Here is a 19,980-nt window from a genome sequence, read left to right as displayed (position 1 = left end):
ACTGAGAAAATTGTCCTCTTCAGAAGAGGGGACTTTCTTACACCCCAAGAATCATCATTGCAGGAGATCCACGCCAGTGTTACATAACACTTGGCATTATACTGTTTTAGGATTTTACATAAAATGTATACATTTGCAGTATCTTATCAAAAGCAGGGATTCCTAGCCTGTGGGTTGATATTCACTGGTAGCCGTGTTATTATAAGGATATTATCGAATGAGTAATTATGTTATTATAAACGACTGGGAATCTGTATGTGCATCAGGCATTGTCTAAACACTAAATTATATTATTATACACATTTGATACTGTATTTCAAATAACGTGCACCTTTTTGATTAATAGAATGCAGATACTATTTTTTAAAAAATGTATACATTTCCTAAGGAGAGAGGTACTGAAATGGGAAACTGGGGAGTCGACTTTATGTTGATATAAAGTTAGATTGACAAAACTGGAAAGTAACTTTTAGATTATTATATTTTAAGCCTAGTCTCATTTCCATTTTACAAATGAAGAAATGTGGGTTACCTGGACTAGTTATGAGGGGTACCCTTCTGTGCATTTCATAATAAGGTTACATAAAAGTACAAGTATATTCTGAGTCAGGTTTTCATACATTATAAGCAGAAAGTAGAAATCCTATGTGGATATTTGAAATAATTATTTAACTCACTTGTATTTAGCTTTGGAATGCATTCTTTCATTCGTAATTCATCATCATTTTGTTTTGGGTGTTTTTACACTGTTAAAAATGGTGAGCTACGGATGATGGGTAATATTTTATCTAAGTACAGCTCTAAACTCCCCACCCTTTGCCAGTTTTCTCATCTGTGTGTTGGATACAAATGGTGCGCATTAGTTGAGAAAACCTCACATTGTGCAGAAAGTATAAAGCTAAAACGTTCATATTGCTTTCTGCCCCCAGAGCACCAGTTGGATGGATATTCCTCCTGATCCCAACAGCCATATAATTTATATAAGTGGAGTTATTTTTATAAGTATTATTCTGTCATTCAACAGAATAATGTAGATTTCTTTTAATGTCAGCGTTTTATCTTCTGTGGCTTCATAATGTTCTACTGAAATTTAATATTATCAAAATTTAGGTTATTTCTGGTGTTACACATTGCAGTGAACATCTGCATATATGTGTATTTGCATGTTTGTGTATTTCTGTTAGGATAAATTGTGGTTAGAATCGTTGAGTCAGATTTTGATAGATCTGACCAAATTGACTTCAGTAAAGACCAGTTTACATCTGAACATTTAGAACCTCTCAGTCTCTGCATACAGCACATTCTCACTAGCTCGGGTTCAAATTTAGTCCTGATGTTTTTCTTCCTTGAAGACTTGAGCAAAGGGGAAAGAGTGCTTTTGTTGGTGTAGAACATTCTTTACCGAGTTAGTTCCCAAAATTGATAGAGTTGACCATATTAAATTATCCTTTCTTTTTTTTTTTTTTTTAAAGTTTTTTTTAATGTTGATTTGTTTTTGAGAGACAGAGAGAGAGCATGAGTGAAGGAGGGGGGGAGAGAGAGAGAGAGAGAGAGAGAGAGAGAGAGAGAATCCAAAGCAGGCTCCCAGGCTCTGAGCTGTCAGCACAGAGGCCGAAGTGGGGCTCCAACTCATGAACTGTGAGATCATGACCTGAGTTGAAGTTGGACGCCCAACCAACTGAGCCACCCAGGTGCCCCTTAAATATCCTTTCTGTGGAGTTAGATAAATTATATTAATGTTTGTGCTTCACTTTTGTATATTTTATTTGCTCTCTTCTGAAGCTCTCTAAATCTTTCATTTTTGTTGAAAATAATCCAATAAAAGGTCCAATTTGTAGTAATAGTTTACCGATCTTCTTAGAATTTTACTGTTAAACTTTTTATTAAAGAACTTAATGTTGACACTGTTTCTTATTCAGGACTGGGACTCTTAACAGCTGTTTTCTAACTTGTTTCTTTCAACCTCCTGTGGTCTAGCCTCTTCAGTGCCATTATTGGTCTCTCAGGTAAAGATCCGTCAGGCCTTGCCAAATGTTTAAACGTAGACATTCTCTTTGTGTGGAGGCAGAACTTCAAAGATTAATCGTTGGTGTTGAATATGTGTCAGATATTGACATCTGAGTATCATTTTTTCTGTTTTCTTATTTTCAGGCAGAGGCAGAGGTGAATGTGGTTTCTACCAAAGAAGCTTTGATGAAGTAGAGGGTGTCTTTGGTCGAGGAGGTGGCAGGGAAATGCATAGGTCACAGAGCTGGGAGGAAAGGTAACTAAAAGATCCAGATCTTGGCATAAAGACTTATTGGTGTAAAAAAAAATTTTTTTCTGTTTTCTCCAGAGGAGACGTTTCTTTGTATAGTTATAAGATTTCACTTAAAAAATGCTTTTAATTATTGAGTATCAAGATGTATGTTAGAAAGTTTTAAATGATCCTTATTTAATGAAAGAAGCATTGGCGATAAATAGGTTAATATGTTAGTGCCAGCATGGATATTTCATAGTTAGTCAGATTTGTTATTTTATTAGTGTTCAGTGGGAGGCATTGACAATTGACATTTTATTTTTTGTTGGCTATCAGTCAAAGCATCTTCTCTGTTCTTTGTGACTCTGTGAAGTCTGTTGATGAATGAGGGCAGTTCCACAAACTTGTATGTACAAAGATGTTCACTGTGATGATATTTATAATATAATTAGAAACAAGCCAAATAGCTTAATATCAGCATGGTTTCTTATGTAATGGTATATCCACACAATAGAATATTCTATAACCATTAAAAGTTAGGATGATTTTGAAAATATCTAATGATGTGGGAAAACACATGCCAAAAATAGTATATAAAACTATATATAGTGTGTATCTAAAGTAAAGCATCTATCTAATTAAAATTTATCTAATTTTAAAAAACATTTCTGGGTCAATAGAAGCTGGCTTTTGGTAAGTGAGATAGTGGATATTTTTGTTTTCATCTTTGTGTTTTCTTATATTTTCCAAATGTTGGGCGCTAACCGTTTGTTTTTACAATTTGAAAAGGAAAGCAATGCTATTAAGGACAGATACAGCAGTGGTTGTCAGGTATAGGAAATCTATATATTACTCCTAAGTCCTGTTTGAAACTTCTTTTATCTTTTCTAGAGGTGACAGACGTTTTGAAAAACCAGGACGAAAAGATGTAGGTAAGGCTTTCTTACTGTTTTGAAGTATTTTTATCTGAACTTCCATGATATTAGTTCCTAAAAGGCTCACATGTAAGGATCCATTTATTTAAAATTGACTCAGTTACCTGTGCCTCTCCAGTAGATGGAGTTGTAGCATTGCTTGGATTTATAATTCCGTGGTTATTTGATGGCTCTGTTGCACAAAACCAGGGGTGATGGACACAACCATTAGGATTTACTTGATTTAACTTTTTAGGTCTATGTATTCTTTGCAAGGCATATATTCTTTATTAAGTCTATCTTGTGAAGTGAAATTTTAAGTTAGGAACCAGTCTGTTAACTCCTTTTCCAATGTAGATACTTCCCACAGGATGAAAAGAAACAGGGAAAAAGCTAGAATGCTTGTTTTTTTGTGTCAGAGAGCAAATTTTACAACTATGAATGTTCTTTCTTTAGCCTTTTATTATTGATCTGGTCTTTTTGATACCTAATCTTTGTTTTTTTTCTTGTTTTGAGATGAGAGGAGTCAAAATAAATTATAGTTAAGGTAGCTACTGAATTAAAAGGAACATAGTAAGAGAACAAGGTTTCAGTGTTTGTGATGAATTAATTATAGTTTATATTAAAGAACCTATAATGTTAAGATGGGCTTTTCTGACTGATTAAAGATACTGCCTTCTAAAGTGCCAGTAGGTATTAAGATCTGAGAGAAAAAAGGAATGCCAATTCATAGTAACATTGGATTCATGTATTTATGTATTTATGTATTTATTTATTTAGAGAGAATGCGCACATAAGCGTGTGTGAGTGGGGAACTGACAGGGGGCAGAGAGAGGGAGAAAGAGAATCCCAAGCAGGCTCTGCTCTGTCAGCATGGAGCCTGATGCGGGCTCAAACCTTTAAACTGTGAGATCGTGACCTGAGCTGAAGTCGGACACTTAACCGACTGAGCTACCAGGCACCCCCCCAGCATTGGAGTTACGAAAATTACCTTGTGATTTCCCAATTCCTGGAAGTACCAGAAAAGTTCTCCAGGGCATGATTGTATCTGACAATAGTAAGCATTTGTCAAAAATATATGTTAAATATGTAAATATCATTCACAGACTGATTTGCAGATTTAAAAAAAAAATTTTTTTTTTTAACATTTATTCATTTTTGAGAGACAGAGAGAGACAGAGCATAAGCAGGGGAAGGGCAGAGAGAGAGGGAGACATAGAATCCAAAGTAGGCTCCAGGCTCTGAGCTGTCAGCACAGAGCCCGATGTGGGGCTCGAACCCACAAACTGCAAGATCATGACCTGAGCTGACGTTGGACGCTTAACCGACTGAGCCACCCAGGGGCCCCAAGATTTGCAGATTTTTTAAAACACCAAATAGTCAACTTGGCATCATTGTTTTCACACCAGTTCATTTTAACATATCAGTTATTTAAATTTCTCATTTATTAATATGGCATTGGAAATAATTATATTTATATTAATGAAAAGCCATTAAATGAGTGTAGCACCAAGAAATCTGGAACAGACTGGGTAGATAACTTACTGCTAGATGAATGACTTTACTTGTATTGTAGACTGTTGGATAAATATAATTTGGAGGATGTTTTGGGACCTCTGCTCTCATCCTTGTCTAACTTAATACTTTTGCCAGCGACTAGAGAGAGATAATGAGGGGTAGTTTAAAGAGTACAGGGTTTTGAATCAGAAGATCACTGGTAATCTAAGCTCTCATATTCAGTAGTCTCATAATAAATACAGGTGAGAATGCCTTACAGAATTTTTAGGATTAAATAAGAGTATATGGACTCCTTTATTTGTTCAACAGTTACTGAATTCTGACTTGTATGATAGGTCTTGTGCTGTGTGCTGTATAAACATTCCTTTTCTTTGGATGACAGTGTTGATGTGTGATCAGATTTTCAGATTACTCAGTAGTTAGAGGGGTAGCTATAGAGTGGAACACCTGTGACTTAAGATCAGAATTAAGATGGAACAAGAGACAAGATCTAATCAGATGGAAGTTTAACAGCAGAAAATGTTAACTCTCACGTAAACTCTAGAATTTAAGATATGGAATAATGGTGTAATAGCAACTTGCTGGGGAAAAGCACAGCTTTCTTAGCTGACTGTGGCCTCCGTGTTAACCAGCATAACATTTACTAGAACTGTAGGATCCTCATGAGGCGGGCAATAGGGACGCCCGCTGTCGTATGTTGACACAGGACAGCTTAAATATTGTGTGCAGTACTGGCCACACCTGGAAGGGATCCATATATTGGAGTAGAATGGGGCATTTGCAGCCCTGTGATGGTGAATGCCTGACGGAAATGGGGCTGTTTACCCAGCACACAAAACTGTGGACAGGACAGAGTGGGGAGGAGTGTTTTTAGGATTACTGTCTGCAAATATTTGCTCAACAATTGAGAAAGAGGAATTAAGTTTGATCTGTGTTAGTCTAAAGGGTAGGTTTAAGGTGGTAGATACTCAACATAGTCTCAGTGAAAAAGATCTAATAGAGGTGTCTGAAAATGACTTGGGTTGCTTTGGAAAAGCCCTGTGTTCTCTGTTATGACAGTAGCTCGATTTTAACTATTCACCACAGTCATACTTTCGTGGTTTGGTTAGAGTGTAAAGTTCCTTTTCATCATTATTTGCCCAACTTATATTTTAACTAGTATATTAATTCAACCTGAGAAATCTCTCCGACCACCCTCTTTAAAAATACAGGTTTTGGGGGCATCTGGGTGGCTCTGTCAGTTAAGCGACTGACTCTTGATTTCAGCTCAGGTTATCATCTCACAGTTTTGTGAGTTTGAGTCCTGTGTCAGGCTCTGGGCTCACAGCGTGGAGCCCACTTGGGATTCTCTGTCTCCCTCTTTCTCTGCCCCCTCCTTCACTTGTGCTCTCTCAAAAAAAACTTAAAAAAAAAAAAAACCAACTTAAAAAATACAGGTTTTTTTCTTTGTATATGTGTATACAAAGGTATATATTTGAAAAGATGAGTTCTGTAAAACTAAATTGATGTGAAGTGATTAAGAGTATAAAGAAAGTTTTCCCTACTAAAATATCAGGGCATGTTCCATATATATATTCAAATAAATCATAGTGGCTTTTATTGAATGTTTTTTGATAAGATGCTCACTTAGGTATATTAACTGTGCTAATAATTTTGAGCCTTTCTTTTTATAAGTAATCCACTTTTGTTGTAAATATTGTAGATTAAAAAGTTTTTTTTCTTGGAGGTGCCTGGGTTGCTCAGTTGGTTGAGTGTCTATCTGACTCTTGATTTCAGCTCAGGTAATGATCTCACGGTTTGTGGGATCAAGCTCAGTGTTGGCTGCTGTTGGTTGATCAAGCTCAGTGCTGTCAGCACAGAGCCTGCTTGGGATTCTCTCTTTCCTTCCTCTCTGCCCTGCTCCCTGCTCGCGGTGTGCACTTGTTCTCTCTCTCTCTCAAAAAAATTTGCTTTTGTATCTTCCACTCTTCAAGAATGGCAGTACTAAACTAGTTTGTTGGGGCAGAGTGATATATTGGTCACTTGTGAGATGTTCTCTGACATCAAATTAAGATAATTTGAGTACTAAAGGTTTCAGAATGACTTGTTTTTAAAATTAAAGATGGTTTATATCCTGTAGTTGCTTCTTATATTGGAGAGAAATGGGTATATTTATAGACATTGGGACAAGAATTGTACATAATGACTATGAACACATCCATGGGGCAATGTGGAGGTAGAAAAAGGCCTGTGATACTGGAATTATAATTTCTGTTCAGTAGGAATTATTGTTGCAGAGGGGGGATCAGTTCTGGTGATGATCTTGTAGTATGATTCTCTGAGGATGCAATTGAAAGTTCATTAAATAAAAAATGATCCATTTGATACTAATAGGTTCAGCCTAATGTAATACCAGTTAGTGCATTTTGGCGTAAAATACTTTGAAGTAGACATAGCAGCTTTTGGTTATTAGGTGCTGCCTGCAGTAGGTGTTATGGGCTTGTACATATATCAAAACTAGATGTTATGTTTTTAGTAACTGCTTGTGTAGTTTGTTGGGATTGTCATGCTTATCTGTATCAGTTTCCTAAATCATTTTTAAAGTTAATTCCAACGTGGTCTTCTTAGTCATGAATCTAAGGTATCATCCTTGGGCTCCCAGGTGCCCCAGATTAGTGAGCTGTGTAGCCAGGAATTAGAGATGCTGTTCCCATCTCCCAGTAATCACCCCCTCTTTCCATTTGTACTCCCTTCTCCTGCCAAGGAGAATGGTATCTTGGCAGAAAACTTAATCCTTAATGTAGAAGCTGTGATTCACTGAAAGTAAGTGAAAGAATCATGAACAGTGCTTTCAGAAGCTTTAAGCCACCTAGACAGAAGTTTCTGATTTTCTGATTGCATTTCTTAGTTGTCTACTTGTGAAACATTTATCAAATAGCATTAGTATACCTACAGTTATTTTGGGGTGTGTGTAGGGGAAGTCACATCTAGTTTTCAGAGGCAGAGCTTATATGTACATTGTGTACTTTGAGAGTGCTCTGACTTGAATGGAGAACATGCTGTGTCTGCAGGGAGACTCATCCCAGATCTTTGGGCAGCTTCACCTAACTGTTGGGAGTTGTAATCTGTGTAAGTGATATAGGGCTCTTAGGAAAAAACATACCATGTAAATCTTTGATACTACTTTATTTTCACAGGTTAGGTGAATCTTGTTACTTTATTATAGAAATAAGAATTCCTGTTGTCTATATGGGTTATGACAGTCCTGGGTTGGAAAAAAAAGTCTGCTGGTCTGGTTAGCATTTAAGGATGCCTAAAAGTTTCAAACAGCAAAAGTTTACAATAATTAAGTTTCTGTGTCCTTGACTTTTTTTTTTTTTTTTTTTTTCTTTTTTTCTGTTATCACGGTTTGACTACTCCAGAGCTCTTCTTTATTTGCTTTTCCTTTTGGTCAAAGAGTAGAAAAATGTGACTGCTGCTCTGCCCTGCTTGTCACACCAGATTGCCTTTACTAGGCTAGTATTTATTCATGGGCTGATTCCTGGCTAGGTCATCACCAGTGGGGAGGGTTAATCTTTTACTTTTCCTACTAAACTTGAAGAAGGAGAATTACAGAAAAGAAGAGCAGCCACAAATCTACTTGAAATCTGATAGGGCGACTTTTTTGGTTCTTGTTTGCTTTGAAGACAGTTTTTTCTTTTTTTTTAAATCAAAATGAAGGCTATGCAGAGGGAATGTTTTAAATTAAACTGGAGGTAAGGGAAAGCATTCATCTAAGTATATATTAAATAAAAATTGAAGCAGAGAGAGAGTATAATTTTCATGGAGTATTAGATTTGGTAAGAAATAATAGAGTTTATCTAGTTCAACCTCCTACTGATGAATAAACACTCATTTTGTGTTTATAGAAAAAACTATTTGAAGTTGGAAACAGGAATTTGGGTTTGAAAATACTTTGTTGCCTAATTATTTTTTGCTTTATCTACTGGAGATTTTTTTCCTATTTGAATTACGTATAAGTAAACCTTTATATCTACAAAAACTTAAATAGCTTTGCATTTATGAGTTATTTAGAGTTGTTGCATTGTTTTATACCATTGAATAGGTCATAGGTAAGAAGGGGCTGTTTTTACTTAGAAGCCATTCAGATGAATAGTTGATTATGATTTTTAAATCACTGTTTGATAGTAGATATAATTTTGCATCTCCTTATAAAAATACCACCTTACAGGTTCCATTCAGGCTGGAGCTCTCACTTGATCTCATCACTTCTGCCACAAATATGTGAACATGTGCATGTGTTTGGGTATAATGCCTTTAGAGCTACATATAAATCTCTCCATTGTTTTTCTTGTGAATTTTTGTTCTTAGATGTTAAAAATTAAGGGGGGGTAATACTTACTCCAGCTTTGTAGTATGAAGAACCAGAGGAATGATCTTTGTTGTCTTGAAAAAATAACACTTTTAAAAGGATGTTCGCTAAATGTTGTGAAATCATCATTCTACCCAGGGGGCTAGGTTTCAAACTAGACTGTTGCTTCAACTTGCAGATGAAAATGAGAGATTTGTGGTTGATCTTAGAGTTCGGCTGAGTTAAACTTTACTGTCCCGTTTTCCCTTCATTAGTGGTATCATCCACGTTATGATAAATTCACCAACTTGCTGTTATATAAATATCTGTCATGTTGAGATGCATTGATTTCAGCAGATAACCACAGATACAAACTTATAAGGTAGAATGTTAAATTTCCAGAATGTGTATTATTAGCTCAGCCATTTTTATGGGCATAGGCTTGTTACCATGATACCATCAGAGAGATGTAATCAGCATTGAAAAAAAGTTATAACGAAGGAAAAGTAGCTGCATAATACATTAAAAAATAGGGTGCCGTGGATACATCTTATTCTGTCAGTCCTGTTTCAGAGATCTGAAAATTGTCCATGCTTTGTCCATTGATACGGATGTCCAGGTCAGTCCTGTTTGGGCTCTTGGAGACCACAGGAGTGGGAAGTTCAGGAACAGTCTTGTCAAAATTCTCCATCTTGATTTGGTATTCACCTTTGGAACCCCGGGTCAACAGAGACGCAAAACAGTGATGTAACATGATTTCGGAGGGTAGGTAGGATGTCCTCCTTTGGCATATTTCTCCAGTCCCTTCCTGCATTGCTGAGAGGAATACAACTAATTCAAAGTGCGGAGGATTTTCATGCTGGAGCAGAGTAGCCAGAGGACTTGATGGTATAATGGAGTGATAGTAGGTTAGTGGAAAGATAAAGAATGGACATTCCTCAGAATTGATGCCATCGAGGTGGAAGTCCACACTGGTCTGGTAGAGTTCACCGTTTTCTCTTTCCTGATAGAGTACAGCGGAGACCCGGACACTGGTTAGAGGGCTAGGTCGAGTGTTGGCCACTTGGAAAATTAGATTAGGTTTGCCATCTATGTGAGCTACTACTGCTAAGTCTGTAAAGCGAATTGAGAAAGCTCGATTTTTCGGCCGGGCAATCTTCGCCACAAAGGCACCTAAATTAGAAACCATTGAATTTTTTTTAGAATGAACACTTGAAATATCAATACCTTTTCTGAATGAGAAGGGTATATCAAATAGTTATACATTCCTTGATGCGATGCCTTCTAAGTGAGTCAAGAATTGAACACATTGTTAATTTGGGTAGTCTTACTTGCCTGAAGCATTTTTTTTAGAATTTTTTTTAGAATGAACACTTGAAATATCAATACCTTTTCTGAATGAGAAGGGTATATCAAATAGTTATACATTCCTTGATGCGATGCCTTCTAAGTGAGTCAAGAATTGAACACATTGTTAATTTGGGTAGTCTTACTTGCCTGAAGCATTTTTCAAAATGTACATACATCCTTATTTAAAAACTGTGATTTCAGAATGGTTAAGCAAAATTCACTTTGTTACAAAGAAATGTAACTGCGTCTTCTCATGTCTTATAAAATCAAATGGTCGTTTCCTACATTTCTGTCCCCACTTTAAAAAAAAGTAACAAGATTCACTTGTTATTAGAATTCATTTGTGATTTCGAGTTGAAGTAGAAATTAGATTTAGAGTAGAATGATTTGGGGTGGGGAATGGGACCAGTAGGATGAGGGATACACTGAGGAATTATTTAACGTGGAACCTTCTATAACTCCCCCCCCCCCCCCCCCCGCCTTTATTAGAAGGTCTGCCCCTAAGGTGATTTCAGTGCACCTTTCAGAGTGCATCTTCTGTGTGCCCCCAAGCTATAGGTTAGGGTTTCTTAACCACTTTTGTGCCACAGATCTTGTTGGCATGCTGGTGAGGTCTGTGGTCTACGGACCTCCTATCAGATTATGCTTTAAATGCATAAAAATAAAATGCATATACAGGAAACCAAATGTACTGAAATCCAGTTGAACATTTAAGAAAATTATAGTACTATATGTGCTTTAATAAAGCATTCAACAACAAGAAAAAATGCATTCAACAATGAAGTTTAGTTGTGGGTTTAATAGTATACTTTTGAAGTATCGGAGTGTGATACGAAAATGCTGATACTATTTTTTTGTTGTTATTGCCTACATTTATAATGGAAGAAATGGCAAATTTCAGTTAGGGGTGAGTGAACAAAAATGCAAGTTTTTTCTAAGTTCTTGGATCCTCTAAATTTTATCTAATGACTGACCCAGTTAAAAAACCCTTGTAGAGCAGTTAAGTGATTTGTTACAGGTTATAAAGTTGGTTGGCAGCACAATGGACTTGACTCCAGATCACCCTTCATATGGCCCATCACTTACCTTTTCAGATTATCATTGGGCAGTGTGTTAAAGCCAGGTTTTCTTTTCGGGTTTTTTTTTTGAGTTTTAAACTGTATGTATCACTTATAAAAATGACGCTAACCCTACTTTATTAGAAGAAAGTCTTATGTGTTAATCAGGTTTATATGTAAAATTTCATAATCTTTGTGGCCATATTTCAAGTTAAGTATGTGTATACTTGATCTCTAAATATGCTGACTATGGTGCTCTGGGCTCACTGGTGAATGTTGAGTAAATGTTGAACAGATGAACTCAGAGGAGGAAATTCTAACCCAGTAAAGGGGGGAAAAAAAATCAAATTCCTTTGTTAGATAAAATGATTGTCAAAATATGCATTGAACATATTTATTCACCTATTTAACAAAGCATTTAGCTTCTCTGAAGAATACCCTTTACATCTTCTGTTAATATATTTTTTTGTTATATGATGTTGCTTGCAAGTTAGTGTCAGAATGATCCTTTCTTTTTTCTTATAGGGTTCTAATAGGTAAAATTTAAGAGTCAGGTTTCTTATAATTTCACCTATCACTTGGCCCCAGACTTTCTTTTCAATCGTAGAAATTACCTGCTAATAACGCAAGTAAATGATTCTACAACACAGTTGTTTATAACTGACTATCGCCTCTCCAAAACACTTGTAATTTTTTTTTTTAAAAAAACAAAAACAATTACCTGTGATAAAAGCCTCTAGCATGAGGCCTAGTAGCATTTGTATGGCAAGCAAGGCGATTGCACTTGGACAGTCACCACTGGGGAACATGGTACCATAGCCAATTGTGAGTTGTGTCTCCAGGGAGAAGGAGAATGCAGCTGTGAAACTGGTGATGTACTTCACACAGATAGTGTGGTTTTCAGGTGGGGCATCATGATCTAGTTCCAGATCACCATTCATCTCCGCCAGAACATACCAGAGCACTGCAAAGACAAGCCAGTGGACCACAAAAGAAGCAGAAAAGACCAACATCATCCAGCGCCAGCGCATGTCCATTAGGATTCCCCAAGCATCTCGAAGATATACAAGACCTCTTTGGGCACCATCCATTTGCAGTGTGCTGTGGCCGTCCTTGGTGACCATCCTCCGGTACCTCTGAGTTAGGAGAGGAGCAGTAGCTTTGCAATTACTGCCATCCATCTTGGTCTGTAATTTTCTGAAACCAAGAATAAGTTAGTAAGCTCTTAACTGTTCTATAGCTAATATTAATACATTTTGAGACTTCATTCACTTTGTCCTGTTTTTGGAATGCTTCCCTAGCTACTGGGCCAGCTTTTCCAGTCTGACAGCTCTCTCTCCCCTCTTCGTGAAGGAGGCATTTACTGACTAAGCCATTTGTATGCTGCCTGATCAGGGGCTGCCTTAGGGTCTTATTGTTTCTTTTGAATGGCTGTTAAACTATTGGCATTTTAATATTTTTGAGTATATTTTAAGATTCCTGAAAGTTGGGGATATGGTTTGTGGCTTGTCAGTGCCCCCTCTCTTGCAAGAGTCCAGGCAAAAGTAGCTGTTGATTTGACTAAACGTTACGTGTTTATCTACTTTTCATAATTAATAATTTAAAGTTACGAGTAATTCATAATTAAGAGGAATAAGTTAAATATGTGTTCCTCTGTGTAAATAACTAGAAAGCATTTGGAAATGTAGGGTTAAGCTGTCTGCAAATATTTGGAAACCGAACTTCGTGCTGGGACAGGTCTAAGCATTTAGAGACCTATGGTTGTAATGTATACTTTTTTTAAATTAGCCTGTTGAAAGTTTTATGAATAGGCTTTATTTGTTTTTGTCACTTTGTGACCATTTTCATGGATTCTTTCCTTCTTGCTGCACTCTGAATATTCTAGATTTTGATTTGATTGTTGGGTGGGGAGAGAATTACTTTCTTAAAAAAAAAATTTTTTTTTTTTTAATTTATTTTTGAGACAGAGGCAGAGCATGAGTAGGGGAGGGGCAGCGAGAGAGGGAGACACAGAATCCGAAGCAGGCTCCAGGTTCTGAGCTGTCAGCACAGAGCCCAACGTGGGGCTCGAACTCACAGACTGTGAGATCGTGACCTGAGCCGAAGTCGGATGCTTAACTGACTGAGCCAGCTAAGCATTCTCAGGCGCCATGAGAGAATTATTTTCTTGGTAAATAAGAAATTCCAGGTAGAGATCGCTAGATAATGTTAGTTTTGAAAGTAGGTAAACCAGAAGAAAAAGCTTCAAGTGTAATGAACCAAGATAACCATTAAGGCACCAAATGGCAATTTTTAAAAGTTAATTAATATAATTAGTTTTTAGCTATAAACAGTTAAATTGTAAATCAGTGGGTATGCTTTTCTCTGTGTGGTGAAAAGAAAGCTAAGGTATGCTTTCTATGTGACTGTTCTTGCATGTGTCAGAAGCATCTTAAGACTTTTATGTAGAGCCTACCAGGAACAGAATGGGAATTGCAGCTTTGCATTTGACTCTGCCTAGCTGCTTCCTTCAGAAGTAGGTGTCCTTGAGAGTACTGCATTTCCCCTTCCTACCTTTTGAATGGCAGTGACGCTTAAGAAGAAGGGGACTAGAGGCATTGTTGCTTGGGTTTGCTGGATCCTTCTTGTATCTAGGGACTTGGGGGTCTGTGGAGACTCCCTTCCTGTGTTATGGGAATTGCACATTGGCCAGCTGGATATATACTTTCCCTCCCTCTCCGCCCCCCCTTCCCGAGGCTAATGTAACATTTATTGGTGATAGTAGAGACATTCTCTTGTATTTTCTTCAGATCTGAATTACTGTCGGAACACGGAGATAATTGTTAAAATTTATTTAGAGTGGATAGCCATTTTAGTTTCATATTATAAGCTTTAAAAAACTCTTAGGTCATTAATGCTTTATAATTCATTATTCTAACAAGTGGTCATTATCATTTAATGTATTTTTTCCCCTCAGCATGGCTATTTAATGACTCATTTTGCTACATTCTTTAAATGTTTTAGGAGACCTTATCTCTGCCCTTTTGAAAGTAACAACAGAAATAATAAAATTTTCGTAGGCACTTTGCTAGATGTCTTCATATTGCATTATCTTTAATTCTTTGGTATCTCAGCAAGGTAGACATTATTACCCCATTTTTCAGATGAGGTCACCAAGGATCAGACTAGGCAGGTGGGAGCCTTAGATTATTTATGTTATTATCCATGTCTGACTAACTTTACAAGTTAATTTTCTTACTACAAGAAGCTGTTTTGAAAGTTTGGTGAAATAAAAACCTTTCCCAAGGTGATTGGCATTGTATTCACAAGGCAGTCTTTGACAGCCAGATTTTTAGCACTTCTGGTAGATGTTCTTCCTGTCCCTACAACTATCTCAAGTATCTATCATAAACTGTTGTTAACTTCATACATGATTCTTAGGACAGTAACGATTAATAATATTAGTAAGGATATATTGTTTATTATGTGGCAGGAATCATACCAAACACTTTCATGTGTGTTAACTCATGTGAAGCCAGCAGGCAATGCCTGGCACAGAGTAACCTTTCAGTGTTAGTTGCTTTATTATTGTTACTAATGCTTCTTAACTTTCACAGTAGTGCCATTATAATTCCCATTTTACAGATAGAGAAACTGAGGCGCAATGAATTTCCTAGGATCGCAAAAGTAGTAAGTGTTGGTGAATCCCACACCAAATCCAGAGTCAGCACTATATTGCTTAAAAAATAGACATTTTAATCCTGGTTAGCCTTTGTGAGTAATACTATGTTCCATTTGACTAGTTTTGTTTGAGTCATTACAGAATATTTGGTCTTCAGGAATGCTTAGGTTCAACCCTGTGACTTTTAGGCAAGAAATTTATTTTCAGTTAAGGAAGACATTTGTAAAATTTGAAGATTTGCACAGCTACAATTATTACATAGTTGCATACAATTATTACATCTTTTGGATGTTACTAGATCAGTACAAATTAAAACAAAGTGTGGACAGGAGAGTTCTTAGTAGCATTGCCTACTTTGTATTTTTCCAGGGAGAAAATAATTTTTAGGATATATCATCATAATTTTATAAAAGAAAGGCATTTTGACACTCGAAGAGGAAGAAGGAGGATATAAGAAAGGATAGTTGTTGGCTGCCTTCAGAAAGGTTGTGAACCACTGCAGTGTCCTATATGGTTTCTTTTATTTTTTTTCTGATTTTGAGGTAAAATTGGTATGTAACATTATATTAATTTCACCTTTAATTTTCCTTCCTGCTTTGTGTATAAAGGTCTATCATGGGCCTTGTACCCCTGGTGCTTATTCCACCTAGGGAACTGCTGTCCTGGTGAATGCTACTAATTGTTTACTGTTTCACAGTAGTTTTTTGGGGGGGGAGGGGAGGAGCTGCATGATTCTTAATTTTCAACCTACTTTATTAAATTCTAAAACTCATTATCTAGGGAGATAGCCTTTCTATATATATATAGATATATACTTTCTATATCTATCTATCTATCTATCTATCTATCTATCTATATATAGATAGATATATATACTGTTGCTAACAAAATTATTATTATTTGGGCTTTTTCGGGGTTGTTACTTGTTATAGCTTTATAACAGTTAACTCCAGACTTCTACAATTTCATTTTTTCTCTTGCAATTAATCAATACATGAAAAACCCTGTGAACAAGGATGTCAAAAGGCTAATATCAAAACCATGAAGTTTTCTGGTTTTTATATATAAATCCTTGCTTGAACTTGTTTAGATTGTGTTGAGAAGTGGAGTAGTTGAGAGAAGTAAGATTTTGATCCCCACTTAACAGATTACCCTGAATACGTCCATCTTTGGATTCATGTAAACAGTATGGCTTAGCATAATGAAGACAAGGTGGGGAATCTAGCCTACCATGCTCTGGCTCTGTTGGTTACATAGCTGTGTCAGTTGGGCAAGCTACCCAATCCCCTTGGCCAGGCTTCCTTCTATTTAAAAACAGAAAAAGACAGGGAATTAAATAACACGGTCTCTTAAAACTCTGTGAATTTTTAAACTTACTTCTGCTTCTTTCAACTGACATAGGTTTCTTAGATGATTTTTTTTTTTCTTTTCTCTCATGGTTTTACATTTGCTTATATGGTGCTTAAAAATTATATAATTGTTGCCTGATGTATATAGATTTTCTCTCCATCAGATTTAAAAAAGTGACTGATGGGCAGACATTATGTTTATACTATTACATTTCCAAGTAATTTTCATATCCCTACAGGTGTACAAATACTCTTTGAATATATTTGTCTTGGTTTGTATTTATGTGATTCTCACTAACTGATCCCAATAGACAATAGAATTGAAGCTTTGGAAGGTTTGTTTGTATCTCCATGTGTGGGCTGGTAAAATATTTGTCCGTTTATAAACTTTGGTGGAAAATACTACTTTATAAAAATGATAGTTTGGGTGCTTCATTCTGGCTGTCAGGATTATTGATTCATTTTACTTTGTTGTAACATTCAAAATTATGTCTTTTGCCATATTGTAAGGTAGTAGTATCCTTCATGTTAAACAGTTGAGATAATAGGCTGTAACTACAAATGTTAAATGATCACAGTATTGCTCTGTATTTTTTTTTATGTCTGGTGTGAAAACTGATTGTACAGAATCTTTTCTCTTCTACCCTCTATAATCAGGGCAGTGTGCTAACTCTTATATAAGCTCAGAGATTCTTGTATATTTTAATTTCTTACTTGTAGAAGAATCTACTAATTTCAGTACTAACTTAAAAAGACATTGAAAATTAGATATTCATCACTTTTTTCATGGATTAAAAAAATTTTTTTTTTTGTCATTTGTTTCTGTAGGCTTATTTTGGGTTTTTAAAATCACTTCCAAAATAAATATATCTATATATATTTTTAAAAGCCACTGAATTTTTTCTAGGGTCTTTCCTTTCTACTCATTTTTATATTATAATGGAGAGTTAGTATACGCTGAATAAAACAAGAAAATTTCCAGTAATGCTTTCAGTAGGGCTATTATCCATTTCTAAAATTTAAGGAAAAAGAATAAAGAACCTTAATGTATGACCCTGTAGGTAATATCTTTGTTTAAAGAGTAAAGATACTCAGTTTCTTTCTCTGTTCCTCTTAAGGAAAGAAATAATATTATTTCATGTACTCACCAGTTCTTTTGCTGGGTCAGCCTGTGTGCACAGGTAGGTAGGTCTTGAGAAAACCAGACTTGTGGAGTCTGTCTTTTTGGTAAGGTAATTTTAATCTACAAGCCTAGCTTTTAGGTTCTCTTCTTGGACTGGGTTTACAGTTCACATTCCTCTGTTTATAATGTCGTGGGGGCTAGTTTCAGCTGAAGCTGATGTGATTGGTCACTTAGTCTGCAGGGGGGCCAATTAGCTCTGATCATGTGGAAAAGAATGCTGGTTTGTTAGGAGGTCTTTACCCAACACAAACCTTAACAATTCTGGAGAAAGCCTCCAGAACTGACTTGGAGAAGGGGTGCATTTTTTCCCTCTAATCAGGACCGGTCTTTAGTAAGTTTGCATAATCTTACTTAAGAGTTTATTTGAAAGTTCAAAGGGATAAAATTCCCTGCAAGGTTTCCTTTCAGCCGTCTTTCCTTATATAGCATGTTGAAGTGTGAGATACTTCCTTTACTATTCTTTTTTTTCCCTCCATTTCTTTGGGGAAGATTTCCTTGGATAAGGAATTTTAGGCATGAATTAATGGATTGATCTTATTAGTTTTCTTTGCATATTCCATCTCACTAGAATGGCTACCACTAATTCTAGAACTGGGTAATATAGGTAATTTAGTTACCTGAATTTGGGGTGGGGGGTGGAGGGGCAAGGAGGCAGGCCTTCCCCCCCCCCCCCCCCCCCCATTTTTTTAAGGCTGTGTGTAGAGATCTTGAATAAGAATAAACTTAATTGTTTGGTACCTGGCACTTATCTTTAAAAAACACACCTATGAGAAGGAGCTGAAGAATTTTCTTAAGGCATGTTTTAGTAATGTTTAGGGGATGATTTCCTGAGAAGCATATAGTAATGTTCGGTAAAATGTAGCATTCAGGGTACAGAAAATTTAATTGTCTAAATAGTGTTTAGGTAGAAAATGTGTGTGATCTAATTTTGTAGCAACCTTGAAAGAGCTGTAGGGTGGCTTTGTGTAATGCCTTTACTGAGCAGTACTTTTCTCCATCTCTGTTAGCTGCTGATTTGAAAACTTTGATCAAATGTCACATGTAAGAGGATCTGAGAAACAAAGGCTGTGATTGTTCAAAGTAAAATCATGGAAGGCCTGCTGGGAAAATTATTAATGTAGACCAATATAATGCTACTTAGAAGGTGAAATCCGCCTTTGTAGATTCCTTCCCCTCCCCCCACAATTAAAAAAAAAGTATTAATTCCTTCTTTGTTTTAGTAATGCCAAACATCTCAATACAAGTTCAGACACAGCATTGGAAACTTTGACCTTTAGAACTAGAGAAGGTAAAAACGTAAAGTAGGGGCTTGTGATGTGATGCTTGTTCCCTGCACACACTGGTAGGAATTACTCTTTATATCTATTGACAGTTGACTGATTGGGGGAGAAAAAGCCAGAGCAAACATAATGTAACAATGCCTTTCAGAAAGTACTGGAGTGTATGTGCCATATGTCTTGCCTCCACATTATAGTAAACATTATGGTGAAGGATTTTAACCAAACTTAGAAGCCTCTTTCCATAATATACTGTTTCAGAATCTATTAAGGCAAAAATGATTTGGCAAAATACCTCAAGTGAAAAAGTATTCTGCTTTCTGAATTTCTACAATTTGAAAGTCTTGCTGTGGTCGATAGACCATGACTGCCAATTGTATGGATATTGTAGACCAGCTTTGGAGTGTCCACTCAGAAGCACAGTACTCCCATTATAATGTCCTGAGCAGTTCAGTTCATTTGTGGCTGAGGTTGCCAGGTCAACTGAGATGAAACTGATACCGCATAGATCGTATGTCAACTTTACCCCAAAATACACAGGCCTTCCATCTAAACAGAATTGCTGATTTCAGTTGGAGATGGCTCTGAAACATCTCTTCTGTGAGTAAACGTAAATGCTAGATATCTATTCATTGACTTATTTTTTAATGAAAAATTATGATTAAGCAAGGTGCCAAGAACAGATACATTCTTCTTTTTTTTTTTTTTTTTAATGTTTATTTTTGAGACACAGAGCACAAGCAGGGAGGGGCAGAGAGAGAGGGAGACACACAGCATCTGATGCAGGCTCCAGGGTCTCAGCTGTCAGCACAGAGCCCGATGTGGGGCTTGAAACCGTGAGCCATAAGATCATGACCCGAGCTGAAGTTGGATGCTTACCCGACTGAACCATCTGAACGCCCCTGTGGGGCGCCTGGGTGGCGCAGTCGGTTAAGCGTCCGACTTCAGCCAGGTCACGATCTCGCGGTCCGGGAGTTCGAGCCCCGCGTCGGGCTCTGGGCTGATGGCTCGGAGCCTGGAGCCTGTTTCCGATTCTGTGTCTCCCTCTCTCTCTGCCCCTCCCCCGTTCATGCTCTGTCTCTCTCTGTCCCAAAAATAAAT

General features: G+C 36.7%; 2 protein-coding genes across 11 annotated transcripts in view; one reads left to right on the top strand and one right to left on the bottom strand.

Annotated features, from left to right (window-relative positions):
• The window catches only part of GIGYF2 (GRB10 interacting GYF protein 2), a 146,987-nt gene that overhangs the window by 61,606 nt on the left and 65,401 nt on the right, over positions 1–19,980 (top strand). For 8 of the 9 annotated variants that reach the window (XM_060624170.3, XM_078450773.2, XM_060624166.3 and 5 more), the window contains 2 exons: positions 2,152–2,263; positions 3,131–3,171. In XM_060624170.3, the coding sequence (XP_060480153.3) occupies positions 2,152–2,263; positions 3,131–3,171 (153 nt within the window). Of the gene's footprint in view, positions 1–2,151; positions 2,264–3,130; positions 3,172–6,333; positions 8,406–19,980 lie in introns of those variants that run through there. The other variant, XM_060624175.3, reaches the window with a different exon arrangement.
• KCNJ13 (potassium inwardly rectifying channel subfamily J member 13) lies at positions 9,552–17,680 on the bottom strand. Of its 2 annotated transcripts, XM_078450778.1 has the most exons (4): positions 17,568–17,680; positions 12,482–12,606; positions 12,131–12,373; positions 9,552–10,174 (listed from the first exon to the last, which is right to left on the bottom strand). In XM_078450778.1, exons 2-4 carry the CDS (start codon positions 12,588–12,590, stop codon positions 9,552–9,554), a joined length of 975 nt encoding a protein of 324 aa, XP_078306904.1. In that variant the 5' UTR covers positions 12,591–12,606; positions 17,568–17,680. The 2 variants fall into 2 exon arrangements, with proteins under 2 accessions (XP_078306904.1, XP_060480168.1); XM_060624185.3 differs by having other exon boundaries at positions 12,131–12,606.

The sequence above is a fragment of the Panthera onca genome, chromosome C1 (genome assembly GCF_046562875.1).
Source record: "Panthera onca isolate mPanOnc1 chromosome C1, mPanOnc1 haplotype 2, whole genome shotgun sequence".
Classification (NCBI taxonomy): Eukaryota; Metazoa; Chordata; class Mammalia; order Carnivora; family Felidae; genus Panthera; species Panthera onca.
This window is presented reverse-complemented; position numbering and strand designations above follow the sequence as displayed.